Raw genomic sequence first — 14,611 nt, forward strand, 5'->3', positions numbered from 1 at the left:
TACACAGATGGGGCTCAAGCAGATGAGCGACCTAAAACACAGACTTTTCATAAACCGTACAATAATTGTATACCTGAGAGTAGAAGATTCAATTCCCGCAGCACAGGAATGGAAGCTCCATGTGAGCAGGACCCATATTGTTACACACTACTTGTTATGAACTGTTTAACCATTGTACAGCGCTGCAGACTATCATAAATGAAAAATAATTGCTGTAAAGTATTTAAATGCATTGCCTTTCTGCGTGAGTCAAGACGGAGCGAATGTTTTTGCGAGGCTCCAGTCTTGTTTTAAATTGTTTGCAAGGTTCAGAAGCCTTTTGACCCTCATTCATAACAGATACAGTCGTCTTGTCACGTGACCGGTCCTTCTTAGTCGGTTGCCATGGTTGCACGACCGGCTTCCGCCTGTCCCGGAAGTATTACTGTTGCTTGTTGTATAGATAGAGGAGGTCCTGACTGACTGAAGGATATGGCGGAAGAAGAGAATGGGTTATCAGAGGAGAGGTTGTTGTTTCTCCCCGATCGTCATGTGCGATATTTTCAACGCAGCCTGCAAGCCCTTCCCGAGCAGTGCGCCTCCTTAGAGACCAGCAGGTGATATGTAACAGGCGTTGGAAATGCTAACGGATTGTATAGATACTTCATGTGAACGGTCCGGTATTGAGTGATGTACACTGTATGTACGTGTAGATGAGGGTTATATTACAGTGTAACCGTGTAGAAGGTCAGTACAGTGTAGAAGTTTGCATGTTATTTGTATGTGTGTTGTGTAATACCGTTACACGGATTTATAGAGGTTAAAAGAGGGGGGAGGGAGGTCACTATAGTCCCTGCTCACTCACAGTGCTCTGTGGGTTCAGTACCAGCTACGTGAACATACACGATGGGGCTAAGGGTGTCCAAGAGCAGTGGGAAGGACACGATTGTTAATCATTTAGTCAGCTGGTGGATCTAGAGTAAAAGGATGAAGATTTAATTTTGTTACTATTTTCCAGTACTTCACAAAGTATTAACGGGCTTTAGATCTTTTTCTTATAACAAACAGTAGAGATGCACCGAAATGAAAATTCTGGACTGAAACTGAAAATGCAGCATTTACTTGGCTGAAAATGAGCCCCCTGCCTTTAAAAAAATAAAATAAGCACACTTTTTAATTAAAAATAAGTAACACACCAGAATGGGACAAAAACATTCAATAACAATATTTATATATATATATAGCTAACAGCAATCACACTCCTATCATGCCCAGCATGTGCTGGTTGCCTGGGTGTGATAGGAGTGTGATTGCTGTTAACAATCATATATATAATATAGCAATCACACTCCTATCGTGCACAAGCAGCCAATACATGCTGAATCCTGGCTGGCTGCCCCCCACGTGTATTGATGCTGCCAGTAGTATGGGGACTGCACATCACTTACAGCCTCCCTATGCCATGCCCTATGCCATGCCCCCCCTTACACATACACACACTCATTTATTTACTCATTCACAAACATTAAATCATTCACAGGTAATCATTTATTCCCTCATACACCCTCTCCCGCCCCTTTATCTGAACTGCAGATCTCTTGCTCACAGACTTCCGAAGGGGCCCTGCTGCTTCCCTCTGTGTTGCTCTCACTCTGTGCAAACAACTTCTCTTGTCCAGGGGAAGCAGGAACAGAGCAGAGTCATGTGATGTGCATCCCCCTGGTCGGTACAAGAGAAGTTGCTCGCACAGGTAAGCAGCCTGGCCCACGCAGACTATTATTTTCAGCGTTTTTTTTAATTTGCCATTTTGCGGATAATGCCTTTTTCGGCCACCTATATATCAGTGCTTGTTGGATAGCATCGGTAATAAAAACTGTATTCGTAGATATTTGTCAAAGAAGGAGCGCTTCTGCACAGACTGAAAAGTTAACAGAAGCTTCCAATTTCAGGTTGACGATTGCATTTTTTGCACTGTCCGGTCTTGACATGCTAGATTCCTTGCACGTGGTGGACAAGGCAGAGATTATTGAATGGATATATTCCCTTCAGGTCCTTCCAACTGAAGACAGTGAGTATCCTTTAAACAATTATTACTTAGTTATTAGTGTGAACAGTGTGTATGGGACTGCAGCTGTTACCCAACTAATTGTTTCATAATGAAGGTGACTAATAAAAATAGTTTTAACAATTGGAATTAAAAGGTAATGTATAAATCAAGAAATAAAAGGGAGTTTCACCAATTGCTTTAGTCCGCAATGATATATCACGTTGTGGCGCAGTATACAAATTGCATCATTGCCCAGTGGAGTAGTTCATGTGCACAAAGTCCCATATAGTGATGTCACTAATAGGTCATATTGCAAACAATGTTAAGATCCTTTTTCTTGATGTGTATGTATATGTATATCTTCTTGCCCAAATTATAGATTGCTCATGGTCAGTAATTTTTTGTAAGCATGGTTTAGGTGGCATGGTTCTTAGAATGCAGATATTTTAATGGTTTTGGTCAACGGAATGATAATTTTTACACTCTTGCAAGGCCACTTTGGAAAAATTTTGTTACTATTGGAAAAAGCATGGGAGGAGTAACTGGAGACTGTGCATCTATAGACACTTTGGTTGTCATATTACAGTGACACAGGAAATATATATATATATATATATATATATATATATATTAGTATGCTATGTAGAAGGCAATTGCGTAGCACACCGTGATATTTTAGCATTTAGTAACATGTTTACATCTATACCAGAAGGTTAGTGTTACATTATTTCATGTGGTTACTCCGCAGTCTACATATGTTTCAACAACTAAAAAGACTGGTTTATGACCCACAATCGAAAGCAATATTATATATATTCCTATAAACGTTTTTGGCTTTCCTTCCAGAGTCCAATTTAACTCATTGTGGATTCCGTGGCTCATCCTGTTTGGGGTTGCCCTTTAATCCCTCTAAGGTAATTTAAAAGGCATATTTATTTTTATATCCAGCATAACATGTAATTATAATCCACTGGTTATTTAGCAACAAGTTCAAGTTTGTGATAAATGTGTGGGAACATGTACTAGGAATACACATCAGTGGTGCTCCGACAGAATAATCCTTTTAACAAAACATCTGCAACCCATAACATAACTGCAAAAACACACAGTTTATGCTTTATCTAATTATATCCCATGTAATGTACCTGTCAGCTTGACTTTATCATATTCCTCTCCCTGTTTGCTACATCCTATAGTAAAAGTGTTTATAATTTATTCTCTAGGATCCTCATGTCTGTATAGAATATTTAGTTAAACACCACTGAGCCAGCTTGCTCAATTAACAGAATATGCTAAATTATCGTACTGCCAGGGGATAACAGAAGGCAACCTGTGTAACTCGTAAAAAAGTGCTGCTGATTCTCCCTGAGTCCTCTTGGTGTTTTGGTTTATGTGGCCGCATAGAACAGCCTCCCATCAGATGTGGTAGAGGCTAATATAGTGAGGCAATTTCAACATGCATGGGATCGGCATAAAGCGATCCCCAATCTAAGACAAGATCACGGTCTGAGTCTTTACATCAGGAGAAATGGGCAGACTAGATGGACTGAATGGTTGTTCCTGCTATGAAATTCTATGTTTCTATGAATTGGATTTAGCATCTTCTAGTTTTATTTTTACATAAAAGTATATTTGCATGGCTAATGTTCTAGCTCTTCACATGAAAGAAATTCATGTTGCTGTGTTTACAGAGTAAATAAGCGATGTAAATGTAATTAGAACCCTGAAAGTTGTGACCAGGCAAACTGGGCTAAGGAAGCTACGCACCTCCTAAATTGAAGCACAGTGTAGATGTTTTTTTTTGTAAGTGTAACTGTTGTCACGTAAATGTAACTCCACCAAAAGTCTGAAAATTGCCCTTACCATGGGGTGGGTGGGGTGAGAATGTGTCTGAGCCCCTGGCAGTCAAAGAGTTAATGTAATCAGATTATTTCCGGTGCCATATGCTTTGCATTGTTTAGCAGACGGTGCCAGCTGTCCCATGCGTCGGCTACTGGTACTGTTTGTATATTTATCTGCCATTTTTCCGTTCGATGTCCGTTACGTTGAACGAGCTTCATAGACTCTGATGTCCGGTGTTAGCATTTCTATGAATTATTAGCGAATCGTTTTCTTTTGTTTCCCAGAAACAGCTTTGTTATTTGCCTTTGTAATGGATAGTTATATTTCCTTCCTAAATCAAACCAGATTAACGTCTCGTATTAGGTGGGAGATATGGATAGCTTACATTTTATTCCGTTGAATATTCATCACCATGTTAATCATGTCATTTTCATACATCAGGGTGGCTTAAATAAAAATGTTGCCAAATCTTTGACTTGTGCTCCGGGTTTTAGTGCCTGTCGACAACGTGCCATTGATATACATTTCTTTTTCTAGGGTCACGGATTGTATCACCCGTATGACAGTGGTCACATAGCGATGACTTACACGGCTCTGTGCAGTTTGCTCATACTTGGGGATGATTTGGGCCGTGTAAATAAGGAAGCCTGTCTAGCGGGACTGCGAGCTCTCCAGCTTCCTGATGGGAGGTATGGGTTTAATAACATGAAAAACTTATTGTTAGATGTTGCTATTGATCTTTATATGAAGGTGACGCCTTCAATAGTGTGTGTGTGTGTGTGTGTGTGTGTATATATATATATATATATATATATATATATATATATATATATATATATACACACACACACACACTTTTTAACCAAAACATTTGTGTTCTCTTTCAGCTTCTGTGCTGTCCCCGAGGGAAGTGAGAATGACATGAGGTTTGTGTATTGTGCATCCTGTATCTGTTATTTTCTTGATGACTGGTCAGGAATGGACATGGAAAAGTCTATTGATTATATTAGGAAGAGTATGGTAAGAATTTTTTTTCCCCACTCAGTGAATCCTTTACTGAAATTCTCCTACTTCATCAAGCAACACGTTAGAATATTGAACATTTCCATCTAGATATCTCCACAGGCATTCTCTTTACGGCCATGTTGTTCTTCCCCTTTGTGCTGCCTGTTCTCGGTAATACAGATTGAGATGTCTGACTTGGCCGAGGTAGATCCTAAAAACCTCCTCTACTGTGGCTTTGGGAGCTAGAGTTGGGGATGGCTGCCATCTGGGCTGAACTGGAGATGACTCGGCAGCCTTAAGACTTTAAGGTCAGGGGGGTAGCAAACAATGTATGTTTGGCTGAGCAAGTTATGGTTTTTATATTTGCGGGACATACATCTACACCCTGTAGGACCCAATCGGAGCCGTATCGGAAGGTATCCAGCCCCGCCAGCCCGTTGGGCGTTTGCGATAACATGGCTGCCATAACATCCAAGTTGCCTGTTAGTTGTTTGTAGGCGTGAATTGTTATTACAAACATAGATCCTGTTGTCCTTTTTAGCACGCTATCAGGAATATTTATCCTTCTTATTTGCATGGGTGTTGCCCGAGTAAAGATTTAAATTACGTATTAAAAATGTATATGCTGTTGCATTGTTTAGTTTCCTGTTACCGCAATAGAATACAGTGTGCTATTGTTAACTATTCTTTAATAAATGCTACAAAATTTGCAAATCAAGCCATTTGCCATATTTCCTTTTTAATATGTAAATGTTTACCGTGGAAAATGGGAAGTCCCCTTTTCTTTCATCTGTCTTAAAAACAGGAGAATGATTCACCTTGTTTTGTTTGTCACATTGCGGCAAGCAAAGTGTGCGTTAATGATTAGATCAAATTCACACAAACTATTCAACAAAGGCCAGCTTGGCCTGAGCAGACGTTTGACGTGATAAATACCACTAAACACAGACAATTAGATATTGACAGCAGATAAGAACCGTTTGGTTCTAGGCTGTCCGTTTTTCCCGATGTAAATACTTGACCCTTAATCAGTCTTAGTTTCATCTTAGACTCGGGCTAGCTATATGCCTGTCCTGGGTTTAAATTCCCTTACTATTTTAACCTCTACCACTTCTACTGGGATGATGTTCCACTTATCTATCACCGTCTTAATGACATCTGTGGAGACTGAAGCCTGAAAACATTAAATTCCCAGTGTTTGGATCTGAAATTTGCCTGTGTCTCCTACCTATGTTAAGGAATAGGCCGCTATGGTTACTTTAAAAACTGGATAAGGTTTTAAAGGGTCTTATATATTCTCTTCTTTTCATACAAAGAACTATAGAACTGTTCTTTTTTTTTTTTTTTTTTTTTTTTCCCCAACACAAAAAGTTTCTTGCCATACCAACCATAGTTACATCGACTATATACACGTTCCAAAATAGAGGTACATCTTTCACAATTTCCTTAATTTGTAAAAAAGTACAGGAGGTTCGAAGTTCAGTCCATAACTGGGTGATAAAGCTACGTAATTCTGCCAATGATGATGAATTGCATCCAAAAAAAAGAGCTGATCTTTACCATTAGAACCTTAGAACCTCAAAGCCTGTCTCAAAAAAAAAAAAAGCTGATCTTTACCATTAGAACCTTAGAACCTCAAAGCCTGTCTCACGTTTAAATATTTAATGCCTTAACAGGTATCGCAGAAACTGAGCTGGTTTTTGTTTATATGCAAAGGAGCGGGAATATAACCTCTCTTTTTATTTATTTATTTATTTTTTTTTATTGTGTGAAAAGGAAAAATATCCATAATTAAAGGAAGTATAGTCAGGAATGTTTGTTGTCTGAGATCTAAGCATATTATAATTTGTTTAACGGTAGGATTCAATAAAATAAATAATGCATTGGAACTGGCTGACTGTGGTCATCAGGGGACCATTCCCTAAAACTTTGGCCATCCTAGCATTGTATAGTAATAGCAGTTTTTCCTCAAATGCTAAAGATTTGGTAACATTGAACGTATTGGAGCTCTTATTAACCTCTACACCTTTGACCTTTTATTGATATTTGTTTCCAGTCTTATGAAAATGCGTTGGGTCAGGGAGCAGGATTAGAAGCCCATGGTAAGAATGCTTTTTTCCTATCTACATATAAACATATGTATGTTACTTCTGCATTAAAATGTCAGCCCTACTTTCCCTTTAGAATTATTTGGTAGATTCAAGCAGCCTCAGACAAGACCACATTGTGAATTTATCTCTGCTTCTGGGATATTTACCTAAACGTGTGTTTATCTGACGCAGGGCCCGACGCTGATACAATTACAGCTGCTGACTCCTCCACTAAGCAAATTTAACTTGTGTGTACTTGCGTGTGTGTTATGTATTTAAATTACATTTTTTAAGGCAGCGCGATAAGATTAAAAAGGTAAAAATTTTACTTTTGATATAACTTAGCATTGATTCAATTTGTTTTATAAATAACTATATCCTTGTATGGGGATAAATTTCCCTTAACCATTTTAAACATACAGATTTCGGTAGGCACGTTTGTCAGACTTTGGGAATGTTTTACATGGTCTTAGGCCATGAATCTCCCAGTGAACTAGACAAAATGTGGAATGTGATATTTTCATTCTCTTGGCAAATATACACAGTTTTTTTTTCTTTCTTCCCAAAGTTGGCTTTCTTTGCACAACTCTTATAAAGGAATTCCAGGCAAACTTGCCCAATTTTAGCTCAGCTCTGCCCTTTCACACACAATGGGGCAAAGGGGTGTTTTTTTCTTTCTTTTCTAAAATGATGTGGGAAATCTTTTTGTAGAAGCTGAAGTTTTTTTTTGTTTGTTTGTTATATACCATTCCACATTTGACCTTATATTTTGAGGAAGATGTTCTTAACCGGGCATTCTGTATCGTCATTTTAATGCATATTTCAAATGATTAGTCAATTGCACTTGTATGTAAATATAATAATATTACGGTATGTCTGTGCTGGTGACTGCTGTTATCACAAATAACTTAAAGCAAGGCGGTAATGATCAAGGAGGTATTAATCCATTAAAACATGATTGATTATGTTGGGAAAAGGGGATAGTTGAGAATGTGACAGTCCCCCTTTACATTTTATGTAAATACATTTTTTTTTCTATTAATACCCAAAAGGTGGCTCTACGTTTTGTGGCATTGCTTCCCTCTGTCTGATGGGGAAGCTTGAAGAAGTATTCTCAGAGAAGGAACTGAACAGAATAAGAAGATGGTGCATAATGAGACAACAAAATGGCTTCCATGGTCGACCCAACAAACCTGTGGACACTTGTTACTCGTTTTGGGTTGGAGCAACTTTAACGGTAAATAAAATGTAGCAACTTAAAATAGTAAGAAACATTTCCCCCAAATGATGCATTATAGTTCTGCTGCCCCATTTCCTTAAATAGAAAAAAAATCGGTGGTCGGTTGAATATGATTTTATACAATAATTGTATTTATGAAGTATGTCTCATCCACTTTATTTTTTATTTGCAGCTACTAGACATCTTCAAATATACTAACTTAGAGAAAAACAGAAATTTTATATTGTCCACCCAGGATCGTCTTGTTGGAGGATTTGCAAAATGGCCAGATAGCCACCCAGGTAAATAGATTAAAAAGCATTTAATAACATTATTTTGCTTATTTTTGGTTGGCTAGGTGACATAAGTTCACTGCTAATAGGTTTGTCCACAGGTAGAATTTACAAGTAGCTTTTTAGGTGCATTACTTCTTTTTATTAAAAAAACAAAATGTATTTTCATCTAATGGGTAGACATTATTTAAAGGGGCAGACGGCACAGCACAGATGTATGTACCAATGACCTCTGTGACTTAATGGGAAAATTAACCTGTCACCCTTCCAATAACCGATACATTTAGAATATAACATTTTGTATAAACTTGTTTTGGGGAATATTTACTATTTTTACTTTGGCACAGCTCTTTTTATTGTGCTATTTTGTTTTAAATTAGCTATCCCATTTTATTTTCATTTTGCCTATTTTATTATTCATCTGTTTGTTTTTTATTATTTTGTACAGATGCCTTGCATGCCTATTTTGGGATCTGTGGTCTATCCTTGATGGGGGAACAGGGCATCAGTAAAGTACACCCAGCTCTGAATGTAAGTTTAACTACGTTTAAACGTCTACAGCAGCTCCACGAGTCTTGGAAAGCACAGGACTGCCTAAAGAGTTCAGATGATCATCGCATCACCACGTGACTGAAGTACAGCCACATTGCGTTAAGTTGCAGAATTGTAGCCTCACTTTTAAAGCCATGTATTAACCAAGTGTGCTTTTTGTCTACTGGAGTCATTTGATCAAAATGTTTCTGTCACCGCTCTGTTTGACAGCTGTGGCCATTTCTCTTGTACCTCAATAAAAGTATCTTTTATATGCTGCTGTTATTTATAACCATTCATTGGTTCATGGATTGCTGTTCAGAACTAGTGTTTCGGTAACAGACTATCAATTTGAGATTTAGTACATATCTCGAAGGAGCGTTCTCATAGAATTAACAAAAGGAGACTTTTTTTTTTGTTGTTGAAGAGCCAGGCATTGTAGCCGTTGTCCTAAACTCTTGATAACTTGATAACCTGCGTTTTGAGCTGAACGATGTTAGTTTAGTGTCAAGCAGGTTTGCTGTTATCCATTTGAACAAAGCCAAATTGGACCACGTTAAACAAAAAACAAGCTGGTGCACATTTAGATTATACTAATATTCTGTACACCTATTTAGTAAGATAGCTGGCAGCAATGCAGTTAATAGCTGTTAATGCTATTGGACATAAAAACATATTGCATAAAAATTCTCCCCTGTCTGATATCTGCATTGTTCCATATTTTTACATGGCTTTTGAGCACATCATTTTGCAGGTTCTAATTATATGGAGAGGGAGTGTGAAAGGACAACTGCCATCAAGCTTTGGTGCTGCTTTTATTTAATTGATGTGCTGGGTAAGCTAAATTGCAATTTTCAGGTGTGAAATAACGTCAAGCCAGTAAAAAGGCATGATTAGGAGTTTGACCTTTGCAAACAATCAGGCTTTGTTTGGCCCAGCTCTACTCAATATGAATCCAACATTAGTCCTTGCAATCCTATTTTAAGTTTTCTGCGTACAAGGTTCCAAAGCTGCATTATGGTGCATTCACAAGACACCTTTGAAAAAGATGGCTTTGCATATCTGTCTGGAAAGGAATACATGGCCGCTTCTAAGGCTTTGGGGCTCCACTGTACCACTGTCTAAACCATATTTAACAAAATGAGAATGGTTGTTACAGTAGTGGATCTTCATAGAAGTGGACATTCTGTTTAAAATATTCCAAGATGTCTCAAACTACTTTAGAACAGCATGCATGCATCTGCAGGCCACTTTTGACTTGGTCAAAGTCAACATTCATGACTCTGCCATCAGAAAGATTATTGGCAAACCCTGGATTGGTGGCAAAATAACATAACAGGAAATAGCTGTAAATGCTTCTCTAGAGTTTGCCAAAAAGCACCTGGATATTCCTCAAAACAAATGGGGTGCCACAGGCACACCTCAAACGAACAGCCAAGCATGATGGTTCCAGTGTTATGAGTTGGGGCCTTGGACAACTTGCTGACTTTGAACCATGAAATCTGCAAAATGGCCAAGGAACTAGAAATTAAGTTTTGGAATTATACAGTCATAGTCCAGACCTTAACCTTGATTACCCTTACCTTCATTAAGACTTTGCATGACCAGATTTTGAACCTTAGGCGATTACTTTTTTTTATTCATGGGCTTTGTTGCATACAAAGCCCATTTTTTTTCTTATGTTTGGCTGAAGATCTAATAACTTTCAATGTCAAAAACATGCAACAGTTCAGAAATACTTTTTTTTTTTTTACACTGTAAGGAAAGCCTTATGATTTTTACCTAGGCATTTACTGGTAACTGTTTTCTGTGCATGAAGACAGCTTTGATGAGGGTGTCCACCTTTAAACTTTTTCTCTGGTTTCTGTTTGACTCGGTTGTGAATTATGTGTTGGTGGCTCTCATTCCACCTCAGTATTGGGGTGTGTGTGTGTGTGTGGGGGGGGGGGGGGGTGACACGTTGCATGTTGGATATTGCGTCACTATAATGAGACTGCAACATGTACTGTTAAATGCATCACACAGCATTGACAAGTACTGACCACAGAATGTGCTATCAATTGCAACTCAATACAGAAATATTTAACCAAGTAAAAGTTTTAAAATTACCTATGTAATTTACTGCGTAATAAAAATAAACGTGAATAAAATGATGGTTTATATTAGCATTTGTTTTTAGTTACTTGTAATCAAGACTACTTGGATTTTGGTATTCTTTATCTAACCAGTGTAACATTAAAGGAATGAGATGGTTTTCACATAATGCATTTCTACATATAGGGGTCTGCGCTACTGGAGCAGAATCTTAACATATGTTTACAGACAATATATCGGTTGTTGTGGGTTGTATTTCCTACTGAGTGAATGCTTGCCACAATGTTGAACAAGCATCTTGCCTTTAGTATCTATTTAGTATTTACTAAGGGAAATTGCATGACCGTTCCTTTGAACATACATATGACTTTAGTGTTTGGTGATTGTCAAGCAAAGCTTGGTGGTTTTGCAACGTATGACCCAGATTAGTAGAAACTAAGTCTGAGAAATTTCTTGCTCTGACATCTTGTACTCTGCTTTGTCATCTGAAACTTGTACTTCCTGTGTTTGAAGTGACCTGCTCGGAGTCGCAGTGGATGAGAGCAACATCCTCCAGCATTTTGTAACTTAATATTATTATTTATTCTCTCTGTATAATAGCACTCCTGTTTATTTTGGTTTCAGCTCTTCATCAAATTGAAATAAAGCCTGTTAAACCCTCTCTATCTCTGGATTAGGTCAGTGTACATCCATTTTTTTCCACCAAAAAATACACAATCCTGACACAAGCTGAAGGTTAGAGCATTTTATCGCCATAGTATTGGAGAAATCAAATTGTGATGGCTAGAGGACTGGGTCAGAGCATCTCCAAAACTGCAGCTCTTGTTGAGTGTTCCCGGTCTGCAGTGGTCAGAACCTATCAAAAGTGGTACAAGGAAGGAAAATTGGGCGACCAAAACTCCTTGATGCACGTGGGGTGGGGTGAAGGCTGGCCCGTGTGGTCAAATCCAACAGACGAGCTACCGTAGCTCAAATTGCACATGTACGGGCATTGTTTTCAATGGGTTTAGGGACTGGCCATTGTCCTTACGGGGTTAAAGTTGTTACATGTTTTTAAATTCTGCTCATCCGGACTTCTTATTACTTTTGAAACATGGAAGTTGTTGACTTCTGCATCAGTGGTGATCGCAGTCCCCCGTGGATTCTCTCAGAGCCAAAATTGGTGAGCAGCTAGTCTGCAAACATAAAAGTGAGTGTTTTACCAAGGAGGGAGCCCTTACCTGCTTTACATAATGGAATTATACTGTGTATATATATATATATATATATATAACATAAACATTGTGGTGTCTATATTAATTGATACATGCCACTATTTAAATAAAGGTCTAAATTGAATATAATGTTGTTTACTTTCCTAGATCTTCATAGTGTGTTTGAGTGGGGGAGTTTGTTGATGGGAAGTAAACCCACAAGATACATAAAGTTGACATATCAAATGTTACCAAGGCTTTACAAATCATGTAGTGTCATTTAATTAAAACACAAATGATAATGCCATGTTTAAGCCATGTTTCTTTTTTGGTTGCTAATGGTTGTTGCCGAGGAAGTTGTCTCCTGCTGACATCTTATTTCTGAAACTTAATAGAAAATTTAGCAGCATGATAGCCCTTAGTGAACCTGCAAGAATGTTCAACGCCCAATAGCTCGGTTTCTGAAAGGCATTTGTAGTTCTACATGATCAATAATAGCAGACAACACTGTCAGCAGTTGGGTAATGTCAAATGGAGTCTATGAGCTACTTTTCCAGGAAACATTACACAAGATCAATACACGCTGTAAAGGAAATGTAAATGGATTTACCATTTATAGTGTAAGATTCTGCATTAAAATATTATTATTATCTGCTGTACAATCTTGTGTAATTGTAGTGAACAACTATATGACTTTAGAGATATTCCCTGACCTTACATGACATTTTGGGTTTATATATATAAATTGGGTATATATTTCAGAGCAGGGCCATCAAACTCTTCAGGGGCACAAAAAGTCTTGGATTTAAATAATTCCAAATGCAACTGTGTTAATAACTTCCAACCATTTTCATTGATCGGCCAGTGCTTCTGATTGGATCTCCAGGAAATCTGGCCTATCTGTGGCCATTGATGACTGGAAAAAAAAAACAAGAGACAAAGCATCCAGGAACCATTTCTTCCATGAATATGTTTTACCTCTTTCTGCCCTGGTTCTTCCAAGTTCCTGTCTATGCCTCATCATCTATGTATGTACTCTAGATTGCTGTTTGGAGCACCGGTATGTAAGCCCAGCCCCGCGTAGTCCCTCTGACCTTTCCCACATTGTAGTTATGAATATAGGTGGCAGTTATGCATTATGTTACTGGGACACACAGGAAATTAAGGTAGCGCTGTAACTTTTTCCAAATATTAAACATGTTTACATATTAAACTACGATGGTCTGCGCCATCATTGCCCCCAAACAACTTGTCAGAAAGACAAACCTTGACAAACAATGACTTACCAGGTACATCGCGAAAAGATGGTTCTACAGGACCCATGTCATACCTGGTTAACATCGCTTCCACATTGATTGCCAAGATCACAGTGGCGCAACTGCTGCTGACCCCTCTACAATCTGAGGAATCAGTCTAAATCTGTGAATAAATGTTTTTCTTATTCCACTTTTTTATATTTTATTAATAAAAAAAGAATGTCTTACATTTCAAAATAAGGTTTAAGAAGGCCCTACTTTTCCTGAAATAAAAATACAATTTGTGTGGGTACGCAAACTGAAAAGAGGGAAATAATGGGTGAAGAAAGATAAAAATGGCTCAGGTCCTGTTAAAAGCGTAGAATAGCCCTTGTACTTATGGGGCTTTAATAATCATGTATGGCTTCACTCCAATAAATATATATATAGATATATATCTTCAGAGACACCATAACATCATCTAAAAGGAAAGAAAAAGAAACAAAAAAACAATATGAAGAAGGGAAAATAGAGGGCTATTTTGAGCTATATTTCTGGGAACGACTCAATAACTTGTATCCACCTAAACAATACCTCGTTATCGGGACACATTAACATTTAACACATCTACTTTCCTGGAAATTTGCTTCCGTTATTGTGGGTTCTAGAGCGGCTCACAATCTCATTGACATGAATTTCTATAAATAATTATTATTTAACATGGCACTTGCTCATTCTTTATCTTTTAGTTTTCTGCGTGATACAAAGTACCATTTTCTGTATCCAAGCAATGCTTCTTTGCTATCAAGAACGTACAGATGTTGCAAACAGGAACATTCTGTATTATGACACAGGGAAATTCAACAACATTAAATAACAAGCGCTATCTCTCTGGTCTGTACTGGAAATTGTTTAATGAACTGAAAAGAATATAAATGATTCTCGTCATGTATTCTCAATTGGATAATTACAGTAGAACTTATATATATTGTCTAAACCTTTTTTATTCCAACTTAATTTCTTTATTGAAGATTCAAGGATTTTACATACAATCATAAAACAAACATGTATTTTAGCGAAATA

The 14,611-nt window shown here is 37.8% G+C and overlaps 1 protein-coding gene across 1 annotated transcript; it reads left to right on the forward strand.

The window, feature by feature from the left end:
- The first annotated feature begins 471 nt into the window (after window positions 1-471).
- On the forward strand, window positions 472-9,105 carry LOC149302971 (geranylgeranyl transferase type-1 subunit beta-like). Its single transcript, XM_089481890.1, has 9 exons — window positions 472-596; window positions 1,929-2,047; window positions 2,873-2,940; window positions 4,406-4,557; window positions 4,756-4,888; window positions 6,930-6,975; window positions 8,016-8,200; window positions 8,376-8,484; window positions 8,924-9,105. Exons 1-9 carry the CDS (start codon window positions 472-474, stop codon window positions 9,103-9,105), a joined length of 1,119 nt encoding a protein of 372 aa, XP_089338016.1.
- Window positions 9,106-14,611: the final 5,506 nt, after the last annotated feature.

This window comes from Sceloporus occidentalis, unplaced genomic scaffold, assembly GCF_023333645.1.
Source record: "Sceloporus occidentalis isolate IW3139 unplaced genomic scaffold, rSceOcc1.0.p SCAF_16, whole genome shotgun sequence".
Lineage (NCBI taxonomy): Eukaryota > Metazoa > Chordata > Lepidosauria > Squamata > Phrynosomatidae > Sceloporus > Sceloporus occidentalis.

What these genes read in the sequence shown, in the direction of transcription:
- LOC149302971 (XM_089481890.1), top strand. Translation starts at nt 472, where the DNA reads ATGGCGGAAGAAGAGAATGGGTTATCAGAGGAGAGGTTGTTGTTTCTC. An exon ending in GGTCCTTCCAACTGAAGACA is followed by an intron (nt 2,048 to 2,872) that starts GTGAGTATCCTT and finishes CTTTCCTTCCAG; the next exon opens with AGTCCAATTTAACTCATTGT. An exon ending in AGCAGGATTAGAAGCCCATG is followed by an intron (nt 6,976 to 8,015) that starts GTAAGAATGCTT and finishes AATACCCAAAAG; the next exon opens with GTGGCTCTACGTTTTGTGGC.